This window comes from Myiozetetes cayanensis, unplaced genomic scaffold (genome assembly GCF_022539395.1).
Source record: "Myiozetetes cayanensis isolate MyiCay16 unplaced genomic scaffold, myiCay2020 scf14, whole genome shotgun sequence".
Lineage (NCBI taxonomy): Eukaryota > Metazoa > Chordata > Aves > Passeriformes > Tyrannidae > Myiozetetes > Myiozetetes cayanensis.
Window position 1 is genome coordinate 3890510 of NW_026087048.1, and position 17294 is coordinate 3907803.

Below are 17294 nucleotides of genomic sequence, written 5' to 3' on the forward strand. Positions count from 1 at the left end.
GCTTCAGGGCGTGGGGATCCCTGGGGATCTTTGTGGGGGCCCCGCCGCCTCCCTGCTTGCTCGCAGGCAGAGTAAAAGCCCGGCCACCTCTCCCTCGGCGGGAGCTCGGCTCGGCATCCCCGCCCCGAGGCCACGGGATGGGCGTGTTCTTCCAAGGACGAGGAGAGGGAGGAGGGAGCGGAGAGGGGGTGATGACTGGAGGGACAGAGCACAAGCTGCTTGACAGCAAAATGTCAGATCTGATCCTCGATGACGGTTCCCATCCTCCCAGGAACCGTGTCCAAAGCCCCCCAGCCTGACACCTGCTGCCCGGCACAGATTTGGCCCAATCCAAATAACACACTGCAAGTAAAGCCCTGGGAATGGTCCAAGGGGACTGTCCCGAGCAGATGGACAAGGCCACCTTGGTACAGTGGTCCACTGAGGGGCCGCACAGAAGAGGGGCAATGCTTCAAATCCAGTGCATACATCCACAGGGCAGCGCTTCCGTGTCTCCCTTCCTGCTGGAGCAGAGTTTGAACGACCGTGGTGCTCTCAGCATCTTCAGAGCTGAGCCATGACTCATCTCCATCCCACCCCTGTGGCTGGCTGGTCACCCAAGCGTGTCCTCACCCTCACCGTGACACTCCCAAGCACCCGCACTCAGAGAATTACAGCATCAGGCATTTGGAGTTGTGGTTTATAGGTATTTTCCCTTCATTTTGCCCACTCTCCGAAAACCTGTGGGCTGTCACCCTCTCCTGAGCCCCACGACAGGGAGTCCTGTGGTCAGTGGGGCAGCACGTGGGGGCTCAACATCTCCAAACAGACCCACCCTGCTCCTCACCCAGGTTAATCCACATCCTGGGCTCCCCGAGCTGCTGTGGGGTTGCAGGACCACAGATCAGCCCATGCTGGTGTTGCCCCATGGCTGCAGAGCTCAGGTGGGAGACACAGGGATGGAAAACTTGCTTTGAGGAGCATGGAAGGGGGTTAAAATGCCACAAGGATGTGGCCAGCGGGGAGAGGACACTCATTTTCTGGTTTGCCTGCTATCCACGGCACTCTGCTGAGCTCTTCCGAAGATGCCTTCATCCATCATGCAAGAGGAAGGAACCCAAGTGTCCTAGATACAGTGGCAGCATTTCAGGAACATTTCATGTTGTGCTAGAAATGGGTCAGGGATGAGGCACGTGTGGCAAGTTGGATAAAACATCCCTCCTCATGCTCCTGAGGGCCAGACCCTCACCTAGACACTTGGAAGGGTGTTGGAGCATGAAGCAGCATGGCATGGGATACACTGTCCATCCAGATCCCCACTCACCCCCTCATCAGCTGACACAAGAGGTTCATGTCACCATCTGTGCCTCAGTTTCCCATGGGCTGAGAACAGGGAGTAACAACAGTGCTCTGTTGGCTCTGCAATCATAGATGGATGGATGGATGGATGGAAGGCAGAGCAGGTTCTGGAACCTGCTTCTCACACCTCACTTGCCTCAGCCCCAGGCACTCCAAGTTTCATTGTGCTCCTAAACATGTGGCAATTAGAGGCTGGTGTTGACAGTCACAGCTCCAGAGACACAACTCCCACTAGTCAGGGACATTGCCTACTTCAGAAGGAGAAGGCCAAGCCACCAGGTTGGGCCCTCCTGGCTTCTCCACCTCTGCCAGGATCAGGTGAGCACATGAACCACCACCCTGGGAGTATCCTGACTGCAGGACTTGCCTGGCCATAGACACTGTGGCTTCTTCTTCCACCTAGAAAAGTCTTACTCAGCTTGGCCTCAGCACTTCTCCAAATATTTAAGAGTCCTGACTACCCCATCCTCTCTCTTGATGTTCCATGGGATGCAAACCTGTTCAGGTGATAGCAGAGTTATGTTTTTATTAGGAATGTAATCCAAGCAACCTTTGCCAGGCTCACAGAGGCCAATCCTCTTCTGCACTAGACTTCCCCCACCCTGGCCAGCAGACCTGAGCGATCCCGCAGGGCACAATCAACGCAGAGGAACCAGCCCTCTGGCTCTAATTAGTTTTGCATGATTGTTGGGGGAAGAAATCCGTTTTCATAACCAGAAAGGATTTATGCTTCTCCTTCTTGCCTTTTTTTTTTTTTCCCCCCCCTCCGAAGTCCCAGAGCACTTTGCTTGGGGCTGGCGGGGAGTCATTTTATGAATGGTTTAGATTGAGCAATGCATTATTAATAACAACCAATCAAGCAAGCAGCATAATATATATCATTTCAGGAGGTTCGCTTAATTCAGTAAAGTTATTTATTGTGCTAAGAAAAGCCAGAGAGAGCTCTTAGTCTTCCTGGAAGGAGGATTTTCACAGGGTGGCTGCGAGTGGAAGGGACGTCTGCACCAGCATCAAAGCTTCCTGTTGGAGGTGGAAGCTGGTGGGGCTTTTTTGGGGAGCCCTCAAAGCCATTTTCTCCAGGGTTTGAGGGCTGTTGGGTGCTGCTCTGCTCCCCTCACAGTGAGAGACCCTTTTCTGGCCGGATGAACGGCAGCTCAAGGCAAGACAAACAGCTAATCCCGCTCCCGCAGCCCATTGGCCCCGTCATTGTTTTACAAGGCTTTGATGAGGCCGGTGACAGCAGGCAGATGGGCTCTGCCCTCTGCCCGCACCCCTCGCGAGGCTGATCCCTCGCAAAACCCTCCAGCAGCCACCAGAGGATCCTCGCGGTGAATTTGGTGACAAGCCTTGTTTGTCAACGTGCCGGCTCCTTTGGGATCACTGCTGTAACAGGAAGAGCTCATCGCTGTGTCCGGGACGTGGTTTGTTCCCAGGGGGCTCCCAGGAGATGGGAGGCACTTTTTCTCCCTGTATATCCCGTTTTCCAAGCCTGGCAGCTCCCCTTGTACCCTCTTGGAGGGGAGACTCTCACCCTTCCCTGTCCACCTTCACCCTTCCCTGTACCCTTCATCCAGCTCAAGCCCCCCAGAGCACTTCCCACCCCTCTCCCTCTGTCCCCAGCACAGCAGCCCAGACACCTCAGTGACGGCCACGGTACCCCCCAGGCACAGGAGGGACCACTGGTGGGCCCAGGGGGTGCGGGGTGGTGTGAGGCGTGTGGGTGTGAGTGAGCACAAGTGGGTGTGAGAGCACGTGTGAGTGTGCACGAGTGAGTTTACACGCGAGCGTGAGCACCAGTGAGTGTGAGCGCCCCGAGGACGGCGCCAGCCCCGGTGCTCCAGGCCGTGTGCGACTGTACAAAGAGGACACCTGGTGGCATGTGCCACTCACTGCCGTGTCACACACAGCCCTGCTCGGGGACACCCGATGTGGCCGCCTCCGACTGTCACCAGGGCCACATCCAGACTTGAGAGGGGGGGAGGTCCTGAGGGGGAGGGAGCGAGGCAGGGCGAAGACAACCCAAAGCGTCTCCCCTCCTTGCCTAGCTGCAAAAAGGAGGAAGAAAGATGCCCCGATAAATTACATTGGCCTGTGTTGTGTCATTTATTTGATAAATATGTTAATTTGATTAGTCTATTTCTTCCCCCTAGAGCTGGCCCATGGGCCTGAACCTTTTAAGCTCAGTGCTGGGAGCAGAGAAGGTTTGGGAGTCCTGTTTAATGTTGCTGAGAGCTTCCCTGCATTCCTTGTGAACATCCCTGCGTCCCTGGTGAGCACCCCTGAGTCCCTGGTGAGCATCCTTGAGTCCCTGGTGAGCATCCTTGTGTCCCTGGTGAGCATCCTTGCGTCCCCGCATCCCTGGTGCAGTTAACCTGAGACCTGGCCAGCTCAGCTCACCCCAGGGTCGTGCTCACTCCTCTTCCAGATCCCGGAGGACGAGGTTGCGCTGTGCCAGCGCCTTGGCCACCCTCGCAGTGAGCAGCTTCTCCTGCACAAAGGGCCAGAGCAGGGTGTAGCTCTGCGCGTTGCGGTGGGTGAGCATCATCTCCATATCCAGGCTCACAGGGAGTGCCAGGGCTCCCCAGAGATCCTGCAAGGCCTTGGCCTTGGGCAGGGTGCCTTCTCCGAGTCGCTGCTGCAGGTACCTTTTCAGCAGGCTTTTCAGCCTGTAGGAACGGGCCTCGGGCACTTTGTCCTTGATCAAGGACAACATATCCATGTAACCACACACAACACGGCAGAAGTCCCCTTTCCTGCCCGTGGCATCCAGGGCTTTAAAGAGAGCACGCAGCTCCAGTCCCCAGAAGTTATAGAGGATGAGGACGGGTCTGGGGAGCAGGGAGAGGTACCAGAGGAGGTACTGCACCCCCACCTCCAAGGGGATGCTCTGGGGGAGCAGTGCCAGCACTGACTCGGGGGTCTGGATCACCGTCTTGAAGGAGTGGTCTCCGTTCACCGCCGCCATCTCCATGATGAGCTGGGCTGCGGAGGGGAAAGGACGAGGCTGGAGTAAGTGTTTGGGGGTGCCCCTCTCTGCCCCTCAGCCCCTGGAAAAGGCAATGCTCACTTCTCGGATCAACCTTCAGGCTGAGGAACACCAAAGCGCCCGGCTCCAACCTGTCGTCCAAGGGGCTGGTGGGGCCAGTGCTGTTGTGGGGTGAGGTGCCACTTCTGGACCACGTGGGGCTGGAGGGCTTCTTGCTGTCCTTGGGCTCGCTGAAGGCCTGCAAGAGATTGGAGAAGGGATCCAAGTCCCATCTGCCTGCTTGGACCTGGCTGGGAAGGCATGAGGAGCACCCTTGGGTGCATCATTGGCCACAGACAGGGGATCTGCTTGTGGCAATGCCACTAAAACCACAGGTGTGATGTCCTGGCACTGGGTGTGTGCTGTGTCCGGAGTGGGCTGGCCACGGGGAACCCTGCTGAGAGCCCAAAACCAGGGTCAGAGACACGTGATCCAGAGTAGAGCCCTGAATCCAGCTTGTCCTGTGCAGGGTTGGGATTCAGGCACTACCACACAGGTCCAGGGATTGCTGTCCCTTGCTGTTCATCTCATATGGATGCGGATCATGGAGGGACATAATCATGCCTGAGCAATCTCACTCCATGACATACTTAAAGATCTTGTTGATGTCTAGAAGAAACTGGATCAGGAAGGCTGGATCAGGTCAGAAGGAGGTTTGGGGCCTCTCCAGGCTCAGCAGATCCAGTGCCTACAGCAGCGCTTCCCAAGGATGAACAGAAGTAACCACACCACCCAGCCCCTGCCCAGCATCAGCAGGGATGGACATCCACAGTGAGTATCTCCCTACAGGAGTAGGACAGCAACACATTCAAGCGGCTCCAGCCTTGGTTTCCTTCCCTCTTTCCCCCCAGGACAATCCTGCACCTCTTTCCTGGGTATCCTGCAGCGATGAGACATCCATCTCCCTCCACACCAGCTCTCTACAACTTCACCTGCAGTCCAGGAGTGGTGGAAACATGGCTGGACAGACATCTTCAGGCTCCTCAGCTCAGGGAATGTGGGATTTTTACCTCTGGGACCTCTCTTTGCTACACCCTTAAATCCACATCATACTACAGGACACCTGGTTCACTCAGGGATTTCTGCCAGCAAGCTGCTAACATCCCCCAAAGCCCTAGCCCTGTGATTTTTTGCCACTAGGAGGGACTGGGGACAGGTTTTAGCCCCACAACTCTCTTTTCCCTTTGTTAGAGATGAATCAGAGGAGCCAGGAAAAACAGGATAGGAAGAAATGAATAAGGAAGCCAGCAGTGGCTGGGATTTAATATGGGAACAGCTTTATTGAAAGAGCAAGAAAAGCTTCTGCATTAGTTTATACATAAAAAAAAGGTGTTCACCCCTCATTAAGCCAGTATTGGAAAAACAACCCCACTTCCCGATCCCAAATCAGCCACACTTGCCTCATTTCCAGGGTGTCCCCTTCTTGTGATAGTGACATGGTATCTCATAAAAGATCCCACCCCTTGGATCACGTCACCACCTCAGCCAAGGCCATTTGGTTGCCACACACCAGTTCGCAGCACCAGAGCTGTGAAATGTCACTTTGGGGGTGCTCAGGTGGTCCATCCCTGCTCCGGTGGCTCCCAGGAGCGTCTCAGCCCATGCAGGTACAGGGCCGATGAACTCTGCGAGCACAGATGCTACATTCAACTCACTAATTTGATTTTTAGATCAAAATTGATCGGTTTTAAGCTGAGAACCACTTCCCAGGGAGCCACGAAGACCGACTGGGAAGGGTTGCCTCGGAGGATCCCACCTCAGAGCAGACCGAGGTGGTGTTTACAGAAAACCAGGAGCAAAGGCCTTAGCCTGGGAGAACGAGATTTGGGATGGCCCAGATGCCCTGCCACCTGGGAGCACCTGAAGTGGAAGAGAAAGCCACAAGCAAGTTTCTGGGTGCTGCTGGGAAGGAGAAGGCTTGGCTCCAAGCACAGCTGGAGGAAAGGGAAATGCACCCAGAGACAACGGGGTGCGGCCGCCTCTTCTCTGGCAGCGCAGCTCAAGGAGGGAGGTCTGGCGTTACACTCACCACCGTGTCCTCCTCGCTGTCATCCGAGCTGCAGATGATGATGCTGGTGATTTCTGTGGGAGGAACAGGAGGATGCTGAAGCTCCAAGACTGTGTTTTTGGATGCCACCAGATCAACTCTCCTGAGTTTTGCTGCAGTACCAAGAACCACTCAGCCCTTGGATGCACCCCAAAGTGGGGGCAACCTTTCTACTGCTGCTTCACCCCACGGATCCTGCACCAGCCTCTCCAGAAGTGCATTTCATTCTCTATCCTGTTTGCAGAGCTGATCCCAGGACTCCTCACTGCGGGATGCAGTGGGGTTGGCTCAGCTCAGGGAAGAAAATGTGTTTTCCTAAGATTTATAGTGGGTTTTGCACCAGGAAAATTTACTACTCCTGGAGCAGGAGGTGGAGGAGTCTTTCTGCACTTTCCCTGCTGATATGCCCTTCCCCAAGCTTGGATTTTGGCTACCTTGAAAGCAGGACATGGAGCTGGATGGAGCATCCACATCCACCCTGAGCACTGCTGTTGTATTTATTCCCTGGGAAGGAGCTCCCACCCTCTGCTTCTCTGGTCTAGGGGAGGTTGGCCAAGGCTCTGAGTGCCTGGGGATGCAGAAAGGACGGGAACAGACCCCCATAATGGAGAGAAAAATATGGGATAGCAAGGAGGGCGACATTTACGGCCCCCACCTGCATCCTCCGTGTGGCTGCTGATGGCAGGGGTGCTGCTGCAGTTCCATCTGGGCACGGAGGTGCCGGGCTCCCTCTGGAAATCCCACTGGTTTGACTTGGGATTGCTGGGGCCCGATGTGTCGTCACACTCCAGCTTCAGCATTTTGGGAGAGATCTGGCTGCCCCTTTCCATGTGGTGAAACATCCGCTTGTGCCATGAGGGGACAGGGAGAGCCTGGACAGGGGAGAGCACAGCAGGTGGAAGGTGCTGGGGTGGCAACTCCTGGTCCCCAAGGGCTCCTGCCTGGCTGGGATGGTTCTTACCGTGTCCATATGCACCTCCTCGAGGTTGGTGGGCGAGGTGCTCTGCTTTTTGTGCTGGACTTGATCCTCTTGCTGCGGAGAGAGTGCAGAGCAGCATTAGGGTGGACCTGGAGAACACTGACCCCTCAGCAGGGCTGGGGTGTCCCCAGACAGCGTGGGGGGCAGAAACATCCTCAGGATGGGGGAAACTGAGACACAGCCCGGCCCTGTGGCTTGGCTCAAGGTCTGTGCTATAGTTGTGGTTTTCCCTGTGGAAAGTGAGGGATGAAGCAGTGGGCTCAGAGAAGTGGGATGGGGTAGGTAAATGCCTGGGTACTGGAAAGCCCCGGGGGTTTGCTGTTGATGAAAAAATGGCACTGATGGGCTGGGGAGGGGAAGGTAGACCCTTGGGAAAGGTCAGAGGAAGGGAGAATCCATGTTTTGGCTGATGCAGGAGGCCTCCCCACAGGGCACCACAGAGGGATGAAACACTGATGTCTCACCAGGTTGTTCTCCAGGGCCACCTCGACCACAGAGACAGGTCGTGATTCAGTATCTGAAATGGAGAGAACAGGGTTGAGATCCCAAATCGGAGCCTCCAGAGTTCCCACCTGGCCCTGGCAGCAGCCAAGCTGGGAAAAACGTGCCTGACAGCTGCAGCAAGGAAGGGGCAGATCTGGTCTCTTTTCCCATTCCCAGCCCTTTGGTCTGGGATGGCCCAAGGGTTTAGGAAACTCTGGAAACCCAGAAATCATCATCACCAGAGCCTGTCTGACTGGTGGGAGACCAGAAAGACCTCTGGCCATATAAACAAAGAAGCAACTCTTGGCCCCAGTAGAAATAAGGAACCACAGGAACGGATCTGGGCTTGTCCTGCTGCAGGGAGCAAAAGTGGAAGAAGAAGAGAAGTTGTGGCTGCCCCAGCCCTGGAAGTGTTCAAGGCCAGGCTGGACAGGCATTGGAGCAACCTGGTCTACTGGAAGGTGTCTCTGCCCATGGCAGGGGTGGAATGAGATGACCTTTAAGGTCCTTTCCAACCCAAACCATTCCATGATCGTCAATGGCAAGTCCTCACCTGGGTGCCCTGTGACGCGCTCCACCAGCGCCTGCAGCCTGGCCTTGCACTCGGATAAGTCCCCGGGCTGCCCTCGGTCCACGGCCACCGGCAGCTGCAGCCGCTGGAGCTCCTGCAGCGAGCCCTTGATGAAGGGCTGCATGTCCATCACCTCCTGCTCCGTGGCGTAGAGGTTCATCTTCTCCACCAGCCTCTCGCCCGCCTCCATCCGCCGCAGCACCCCCTCCACGTGCTGCAGCTCCCGCGCCAGCTCCCGCCGGCCCTGCTCCTGACGCGCCTCCACCAGCCCCAACAGCTCCTCTTCCTCCTGCCGGATCAGCCGCACCAGCTGCTCCACGCGCTGCCGGATCAGCTCCCGCATCTCCCGCTGCGCCTCCTCCAGCCGGGCCGCCTCGCCCTGCAGGGACACGTAGGCGGCCTCGAAGCCACTCCGGCGCCGCCGCAGCTCCCGCTCCATGGAGCTCAGCTCCTCCTGCCTGCGCTGGGTCTCGCTGCGGATGTCGCAGAACGGTGCGTGCTGGTTGTCCAGCAGCGCGCACGAGCAGCACAGCGCCTTCTCACACCTCTGGCAGTAGATGCTGGCAGGGAACACGAGCGTCCTTCAGAGCTGGCACGGCATTGGGGTGGGAAAAGCAGCTCTGCTGCGCTGGGCACAATTCCCCCTGCCCGAGGAACAGCCCAGGGGAAACTGAGGCACGGGGGCTTTGCCTCACTGCACCAGCTGCAGGGGTGGCCACAAGGCTGGGCCTTCGACCCTCCTTTGCTGCCCTCCCTCCTCCCAGGGTGCTGCCAAACCCATATCACACAGACTCATACAGTGGCATCTCCCGAGCTGGAAGGGACCCACAAGGATCATCAAATTCCAGCTCCAGGCCCTGTACAGGACACCCCAACAATCCCACCATGAGAGCATTGTCCAAGCGCTCCTTGAGCTCTGGCAGCCTTGGGGCTGTGACCACTGCTCTGGGGAGCCTGTTCCAACGCTCAGCTACCCTCTAGGGGAAGGATCTTTTCCTAATATCCAACCTAAACCTCCTCTAGCACAGCTTCATATGATTCCCTCAGACCCTCTCACACCTTGCTCCTGCCTGGGGTCTCACCAGGGTTGCAGCTGTTCCTCTCCAAAGGCAGGTGATGAAATGCCTTTGGCAGGGTTGCTCCTGGAGCAGCAGCCCCAAAGCCCTTGGAACAGGATGGGATGCAGGAACAAGGCACCACTCTCACCTGCAGACGCGGCTCTGGTCGGGGTGACTGGAACTGGTGCAAAAAAGGTTGTAAGACTTCCTGGTGTCTTCCAAGAATTGATGGGCTGACTCAGCACGAAGCTCCTCCAACTTCCTGACTTTGTGATTCTTCTTCTTGTGCCACCACTGATGGTCCTCAAAGCACTTGGCACAGAAGAACTCCTCGCACTCGCAGCACCACACCAGTGCCGCTTCGCCACGGCACCGGCTGCAAGTGGGACCACCGTGGCTGGTGATCTGCTTGTAGACCTTCAGCCGGGCCTGCAGGTTGGTGAAGAGCAGGTTGTCCATGTCCGGGATGCCGTTGGCCTGCGGGATGGCCGTGCAGCACACGGGGCACTGCCCAACAGGCTTGTTCTCACTCAGGCAACCAAGGCACAAGGTGTGGAGGCAGGTGAGGAGCTTGAGGTTGGGCGATTCCTGCCGGCAGCCCTCGCAAAGGAGGAACGGGAAGTCATCTTCCACCACTGGAGGGTGGGATGGAGGTGAGCACACAGGTGCATCCATCTGGGGTCTTGTCTCCATGGGGGCAGTGGCACCATCTCCATCTAGGTGGGATGTGGAGGAAAGACCCCCATGAGATGGAAGTTTGAGAGGCTCAGTCCCACCTTGGACATCCCACATCACCCAGCTTCTGTAGGGGAGGGATGGGGGAGTCACAGGATGCATCTGAGGGTCCTCTCCATCCCTCCTGCTGAGGGCGAGCAGGTGGCAGCACTCCAGGTGCTCTCCCGCGGAGATTCTGTGCTGGATGCAAAGGGTTGTGCTCCCCCCTACCCTCTATGTGGGACCTCGGAGGCTCTCCTCCACCCTCCCCAACCGCCTTCCTTTTCAGGAATTCTGGATTTCAAAACTGGGGGTGGGGCAGGGGAACTGAAGCAAAATGGTTTTCGTTTTGCTGCTACCGCCTTTTCCTGCTCTGCAAGAGGGAAAAGCAGTGGAGGGAAAAGGGGGATCCTGGCAATGGTCCCCAAAGATTCCTGCGAAACATCCCAGGCAGCACTGGGATGTTGGCAAAGCTCTGTCCCCAAAGGTGTCCCCTTCCGCACCCCTCGTCCCCCTAGCCCCAGGCCGGCAGGGCAGAAACCGCCCCCCCCGCCCCGCCAATAAAGCCGGGACCGCACTTATCACCTCCCGCCTGCAACGGTTTTGTACCCTAAAAACTTACGCACACTCCTCCTTCCAAGCAGGCAGTGCCCGCAGGTCCCTTTGGGGAACTCTGGATCGAGCTCTGTCCTCCTCCCCATCCCGTCTCCCTCTCCAGAAAAGCGGGGAGCCCCTCGTTACCTGCTGGGGGTCCGTGGCCGGGCGGCCGCGGGGCGGTGGGGCTGCCGGGCATGGGAGCGCTGAGAGGGAACAGCCGCCTCAGTCCACTTTCGTTTCCTCAGCCTGGCTGGAAATGGAGGAGGAGGAGCTGGTGGAAAAAAGGCGGGGAAGGCACAGAAGGTGGCTCGGGCCAGGAGAGACAGAGGGAGCTGGTGGGTGGGAAAGGAGTGAGATGATGGGGGTTCCCCGCTCCCACCCCTGCCTACCGGCGGAAAATGCCAGGGAGGTGGAAATGCAGGGAACGGGGGGATGTTGGTAATGGGGCGGAATATTGGTACCGGGAGGGAGGGCAAGCCGGCACCGGGGGGCACCCTGGTAACCAGGTGGGGATGCTGGCACCGGGAGGGTGCTGGCACCAGGGGGATGCTGGCACCGAGAGGGGTTCGGATGGCAAAGCTCTGCTCCAGCTGTCAGATAGGACCCCCGAGCTGCGCTGTCTCGGCTGCAAGAGCTGCTGCTCTGTCTGGGTCAGTGTCAGGCTCCCACTTCAGCCGAGCGGGGCTTTAAACCCTCACTATTGTCATCCCCTATCCTCGGCAGCGTAGCTCTCGGATCTCCACTTCCTTTTGAGCCGGCGAGATGGAGAGTGGGGGGCTTTGGCATGGTGGGAAGGCCACGCCGGAGCGGGAATTCCTAGGAAAACTACCTTTCCCGCTTCCCTGTGAGGTCGGGGTACCCCCGGGAGCCCCCCATGATGAATGTGTGATGGAGACCCCCGTCTTCCCCATGGCCGGCGGAGCGGTTCCCTGGCAGGGCCTCTCCGGAAAAACTCACCGAGCCGTGAGCCATGAGCCGTTTCGTCCCTGTGCCGTCAGCAGCCACATGACGAGCAGACCAGGAAGCGACAGCGGCTCCCTCCTTCCTCCCCTCAGCATCCTCAGCGCGGCCTCCGCTCCCCACGGCCACGGGGCTGCTGGCCGAGGACACCCCAGGGTCATCCCCAGCTCCCGGGGGGGACAAAGTGAGGAGTGACGGCGGGGTCGCAGCTTTTGTCTCCCGGCTCGGCTCCTGCCCAGAGGGTCTCCGGGAGGATGTGAAGCCTCCAGCACCCCAGCTGGGGTGAGACTCGGGCCGGGGAAGCCCCTGAAGGATTGGATTTCTTCCAGCAAATGTCCTCCTGTAATGTGACTACAGCAGGGCTTGTCATCTCTCACGGCAGGGACGGTGGTGACAGGGACAGAGGTGGCTGCGATGGCAGCAGGGAGCCAGGATTAGAGGAGCACCTTGGAGCACCAGGAGCAAGGCCCCGTGTGAGGCACCAGCACCATGTTCAGCCGGTCGGGATACCAAGCCCTTCCCTTGGGAGACTTTGACCGCTTCCAGCAGTCCAGCATCGGGTTCTACGGTGCCCAGAAGGGCTTTTTCTGCTTCAGAGACAAGCAAGACCCGCTGGGACTGGCTGGGAATGCCACAGGTGAGCCCCAACCCCCCTGGGATGGCTGGGAATACCACAGGTGACTCCCACACTTGGAGGGGAGCTGCTGCCTTCCTCCCTATTGCCCCTGGTGCTATAGGGTGTTACCCTGGCTGGGTGCCCCCCACACTGCCCACTGCCCAGGGTGCATGGAGGGGAGAGGCTTGGATGGGAGTTCATGGGCAGGGCAGGGGGATTTGGAGCAGGTACATCCCCCTTTCACCCTCCTTGCAGACACCTCCCAGGGTTGGCTGTCCTGGATCTGCCATGGGATTATCACCTCCTTGGTTTTCTTGCTGATGGTTGTCACCTTCCCCATCTCGGGGTGGTTTGCCCTGAAGGTAAGTGAGGAAAGCAGGTGAGGAGTGGGATGACAACCAACCTCCATAAGGGGACTGTTACGAGTTGCCCCTAGTCCTGGAATTGCAGGATCCAGGGTTTTGCTTCTGCCCTGGTCTAAACTTTCCCTGTTCCAGGTCGTGCCCACCTACGAGCGAATGATCATCTTCCGCCTAGGCCGCATCCAGGCGCCACAGGGACCCGGCGTGGTCCTGCTGCTGCCCTTCATCGACCACTGGCAGCGGGTGGATCTGAGGACGAGGGCCTTCAACGTGCCCCCCTGCAAGGTGACTGCCATCCCTCAGGGTGGGATGGAGAAATAGCTCTCAAATTCCCAGAGCAGGTGGATTTTGGGATGGTCTGGGCCTTGGTGACCCAGCTTTCAGCTCCTCCTGGCAAGGCCAGAGACATTGTAGCTGGTGCTGTGTAGTCAGTCCTCACGTGCCTTGAGGTCAAAAAGATCGTCTCGCCTTATTCAGTGGGTGTTCCTGGCTGGAGACATCCCAAAACCATCAATCCCTACCCTTCCCAGATGTCTTTCAATAACAAGCCCATACTGGAAACTGTCCTCACCGTCCAAGCTAGCCCAAAATTAATTATTTGCATTGGTTTTGTGTCTAATAATCCTCTTAATAAAGACATCTGGGAATGCCTTTGCTCCCAGGATCTACACACGAGGGTGGGGCCGTGGGGCAGAGAGAGGGAGAGCTCCTGACTCCTTTCTGCCCCAGGTGACCTCCAAGGATGGGGCAATCATCTCCATGGGTGCCGATGTCCAATTCCGGGTGTGGGACCCTGTGTTGTCCGTCATGATGGTGAAGGACCTCATTGCAGCCACCCGGATGACGGCACAGAACGCCATGACCAAGACCTTGATGAAGAAGAGCCTCCGTGAGATCCAGGTGGAGAAGCTGAGGATCGGGGAGCAGCTGCTGGTGAGGACTGCCTCAGAGCCCCCCAGGACACCCAAACCCTTGGGATCGCGGTGCGGAAGTAACAGTAAGGAAAAGATGGAGCTGCTGAAAGTCCCTCTGGCCACAGACCTGGCCAAGGAAGGGAGCTGGGAAAATGTGGTGATTAGCAGGGAGATCTCCAGAGCTCTGTGGCTCATCTCCAAGGGCTTTGGGTGCACAGAAGGGCTCATGTGTTGTGATTTGACCTCCTTATCTCCGTCAGGAAAAGGTCTGGAGGGAACCTGGAAAGGGCTTTGGGTGAGAGAAGAAGGACAAGGTGGTGACAGAGGGGTAGTGAGTCCTGTCCTGCAGTCAGCCTGGAGCCAGGCCAAGATCTTGTGGGTTCAGTGTCTACAAGGAGTGATGTAAAAAGAGGTTGGGGGTATCTCTGGGGTGCCTGGGGTGGTTTGGAGGCCAGAGATACTGCCTGGTGGATCACTATGCCATGACGTGTTGCCCAGGGGGAGCAAGGAAAAGGGCTGTGGAAAGAGGAACAAGACAGAGCTGTGTCCCCTGTCCCAACCTCCTCCAAGCTGGGAGAACAACTGGGGGAGGAGGGTTTGAATGTGAGAGTTGACAGCTTGGAGGAGGAGGAGAACTACTGAGCCTGGTCAGTAGTTCTGACCACTGGTGGGCAGAGCAGTACAAGCTATAGGTTGGGGGTGCCATGGTGTGGCCATATGCAGCTCTGCCAAGGCTGTCAACACCTCTCCCTTTCTTCCCAGTTGGAGATTAACGACATGACCAAGTCGTGGGGCCTGGAGGTGGACCGGGTGGAGCTGAGCATGGAGGCTGTGCTGCAGCCACCCCGGGAGAGCCTGGTGGGCCCTGCGGCCACCGTGCCACCCGTGCCGGGGCTGGAGGGGCTGGATGGCACCATTCAGCAGCTGGCTGCCCACTTCTTCGGCAGCACCCTGGCTCTGGCCAGTGGTGGGAGCGGTGCTCCGGAGGCAGGTAACCAACCCTGGGTCACTGCTCCTCTGCTGGGGGATGTCCCTCCTGCCCAGTGACCTTTGTGACCATTGGCTATCTGACAGAGGAGTCAAAGTCCTGGAGATGTCACGCTCCTACGAGCACAGCACAGATAGGCTGGTAGCAGGGAGGAGAGACATCTGCCTTGGGCACAGCTCCATGCAGCACGTGGCCACAGCACCACCATTTCAACAAGACATTGGAGAAGGGGCGGGGAGGGGCGAAAGCAGACCTGCAGGAGCCCTGGGCTCAAGGCCAACTCATATCTCAGCATTTCCACCAGGCAAACTCGAGCCTGAGTTTGCCAAGAGTCACGTGGATTTTCCTCCAGCAACCCTGCACCGATTTGTGCCCCGTTAACTTTTCAGGGATAATTTTCCTCACCCTGGTAGCCAGGGAAGAGTAACCCATGGCAGACAGTGGAGCAGGAACCGGCAAAGCCAGTTGCCCTCTTCTTGCTTAGCTGGAGACTTGCTGGAAAAGTGGTTTTCTTGCCTCTGGAGACCTTTCCTGGTGGGTCTGGCTCATCACACAAAGGTGTCCCCTAATCTGTCCTGTTGTCCCCAGCAGACAGTGTGGAGACAGTGAACGAGGTGGAGCCTCCCACCGCTCCCCTCCTTGCCCAGAGGAAGCCCAGCGCAGATGAGCTGCTCTCAGCGGTGGAGTCTGTCCTCTCTGAGACGCTGGTCAGCCAGGTGGGAGCATCCTACCAGGTCAACATCGCCCTGCCCAGTGGCACCCGGAGCACCTACTTCATAGACCTCTCCTCAGGTCACCACTCTTTGGGGTTGTTGTGTTGGAGGTGTGAGGGAGTTTTGCTCTTGTGCCCCCTTTGCATGCTGTGAACCCCACCGAGCTTGGTGGCCAGAGGTCCCAAACCAAACCCCTTTGGTACCTCCACGAAAGCCACCCAGGGGCCTGTCAGGTGACCGATGCAGTTTGATGACCGTGACCTGGAGTCCACACTCCCTGGAAGTCCAAAGTATAATTTGTTCTGGTTTAAAACCGTGAATTTTCCTTCAGAAACAAAGTATTAATGGAAAATTGACAGCCAGGTCTCATGGCTGGCCTGGAGACCTCAGGAGTTGTTGACTCTTGTAGGACACCAGCACAAGGGGGTAGTGATGGAGGGCCCCTGCCATGCTGGAGGGTGTCCCCTCACGGTTGCCTATGGTTTTCCTGGTGGTCATGGCAAAAGCAGGACAGGGCTTGGGAGTGGACCACTGTAAAGGACATGGGTGGAGCAGCACAAGAGAAATTGATCTCCATAAGGGTGTAAGGACTCCTGCCTCCAAAGTCTCCCTGCCAGGCCCTTGTCTGTCATCTGGCCCATCTCAAATCTCATGAAATGTAGGGGGGAAACACCAGTTGGATCAAGGCTGGATCCTGAACCCACTTTTTCTCCCTCTCCCACCCACCGTGTCCTACAGGCAGCGGGCGGATTGGCCGCGGCGTGCCCGAGGCCGTTCCTGACGTCACTCTGGAAGTGTCGGAGAGGGATCTTCAGGACCTCTTTCTGGGTGACCTGCGCCCCCTGAGTGCCTACATGAGTGGGAGGCTGCAGGTGACAGGTGACCTGCACCTGGCCCTGAAGCTGGAGGAGCTCATCAAGGCCATGAAGCAGCATAGATAGAGTGTGTGCGTGGGCGCGTGTCCGTGTGCTTGTGTCTCTGTCGGTGTGCCAAGGCATGAGGACATTTGGGAGGACCGTGCTGTGTGGTGAGGGCCTTGCCATGCTGGAGCTCCTGCTGCCCTTCCTGTGGAGGCTGTGGGAGTTGGGTGAACATCTGAGCAGGAAAACCGAGGCTGAGCTCCACTGCCCATCCTTGCCCTTGGCTTTCCCTCTGTTCTTCAGCCCCTGCTTACAACATTACGGGAACCAGCTGGCACCTCAGCATGTGCCAGTTTGCTTCCAGTTTCACAGAACCACAGACTGGTTTGGGTGGGAAGGCCTTAAAGCTCATCTCGTTCCACCCCCTGCCCATGGCAGGGGACACCTTCCACTAGAGCAGGTTGCCCCAAGCCCCATCCAACCCGGCCTTGATTTCCTGGGCCAATGTGTCACCAGGGCACAGACCGACGTCCTGGTGTCCCCACAACCTGGTGCATGGCCAGGGATGTCACTGGAAGGGGCGTGAGGTGAGTGGCTGTGTGGAGGAGAGCTTGGGGACACTGTGGCCGAGGACAGGAGCCGTGGGATGGGGTGGGCAGCCAAAATGGGCCACGAGGGCTGGCTGCACCAGGCTGGGATGCCACCAGCAGGCTGGAACTGGGATCCAGCATGGCACCACTGATGGGATACCAGCACTTAACGGGGCTGGAGCAGAGGTGGCAATCTGGGGAATGACCTGCCTTCCCCACACAGTGGTTTGTAATTAGTGACTGCGCTAATCTGTGCTTCAAGATCCTTTTGCATGCGTGCTGTGAGGTGTGTCCATGGCGGGTGAGGACTGGATATAGGCATATAGAGATATTTATTTATTTTGTAAGCTTCCTTTCTATCTGATGGACAATAAACCTGATGTGCAGCCTTGGGCAGTGCTGGGCTCGTGAATTCTGCAGGCAGATGTGGCTGCACCCCTCGTGCCTCAGTTTCCCCCAAGGCAGAGACCAGAGGATGG

The 17294-nt window shown here is 57.6% G+C and overlaps 2 protein-coding genes across 7 annotated transcripts; one reads left to right on the forward strand and one right to left on the reverse strand.

The window, feature by feature from the left end:
• Window positions 1–3655: 3655 nt before the first annotated feature.
• On the reverse strand, window positions 3656–11898 carry LOC126636654 (protein PML-like). Of its 3 annotated transcripts, none has more exons than XM_050309067.1 (10): window positions 11770–11789; window positions 10957–11144; window positions 9650–10303; window positions 8426–9003; window positions 7854–7906; window positions 7372–7443; window positions 7066–7282; window positions 6393–6445; window positions 4406–4562; window positions 3656–4320 (listed from the first exon to the last, which is right to left on the reverse strand). In XM_050309067.1, exons 1-10 carry the CDS (start codon window positions 11782–11784, stop codon window positions 3749–3751), a joined length of 2559 nt encoding a protein of 852 aa, XP_050165024.1. In that variant the 5' UTR covers window positions 11785–11789; the 3' UTR covers window positions 3656–3748. The 3 variants fall into 3 exon arrangements, with proteins under 3 accessions (XP_050165024.1, XP_050165025.1, XP_050165026.1); XM_050309068.1 differs by having other exon boundaries at window positions 3658–4320; window positions 9650–10217; window positions 10957–11083; window positions 11770–11898; XM_050309069.1 differs by having other exon boundaries at window positions 3658–4320; window positions 9650–10217; window positions 11770–11795.
• On the forward strand, window positions 11865–17208 carry STOML1 (stomatin like 1). Of its 4 annotated transcripts, none has more exons than XM_050309096.1 (8): window positions 11865–11956; window positions 12155–12409; window positions 12644–12750; window positions 12886–13035; window positions 13480–13683; window positions 14427–14655; window positions 15241–15444; window positions 16104–17208. In XM_050309096.1, exons 2-8 carry the CDS (start codon window positions 12262–12264, stop codon window positions 16304–16306), a joined length of 1245 nt encoding a protein of 414 aa, XP_050165053.1. In that variant the 5' UTR covers window positions 11865–11956; window positions 12155–12261; the 3' UTR covers window positions 16307–17208. The 4 variants fall into 4 exon arrangements, with proteins under 4 accessions (XP_050165053.1, XP_050165052.1, XP_050165054.1 ...); XM_050309095.1 differs by having other exon boundaries at window positions 11909–12054; XM_050309097.1 differs by having other exon boundaries at window positions 11909–12054; window positions 15244–15444.
• Window positions 17209–17294: the final 86 nt, after the last annotated feature.

Bases quoted from the DNA above. Each gene is read 5' to 3' on its own strand.
- LOC126636654 (XM_050309067.1), bottom strand. The intron at 7,444-7,853 runs GTGAGACATCAG...CTCTCTCCGCAG, and splicing joins TGGCCCTGGAGAACAACCTG to CAAGAGGATCAAGTCCAGCA. The intron at 4,321-4,405 runs GTGAGCATTGCC...TCCCCTCCGCAG, and splicing joins CCTGAAGGTTGATCCGAGAA to CCCAGCTCATCATGGAGATG.
- STOML1 (XM_050309096.1), top strand. From the start codon at position 12,262: ATGTTCAGCCGGTCGGGATACCAAGCCCTTCCCTTGGGAGACTTTGAC. The intron at 12,751-12,885 runs GTAAGTGAGGAA...TCCCTGTTCCAG, and splicing joins CGGGGTGGTTTGCCCTGAAG to GTCGTGCCCACCTACGAGCG. The intron at 14,656-15,240 runs GTAACCAACCCT...TGTTGTCCCCAG, and splicing joins GAGCGGTGCTCCGGAGGCAG to CAGACAGTGTGGAGACAGTG.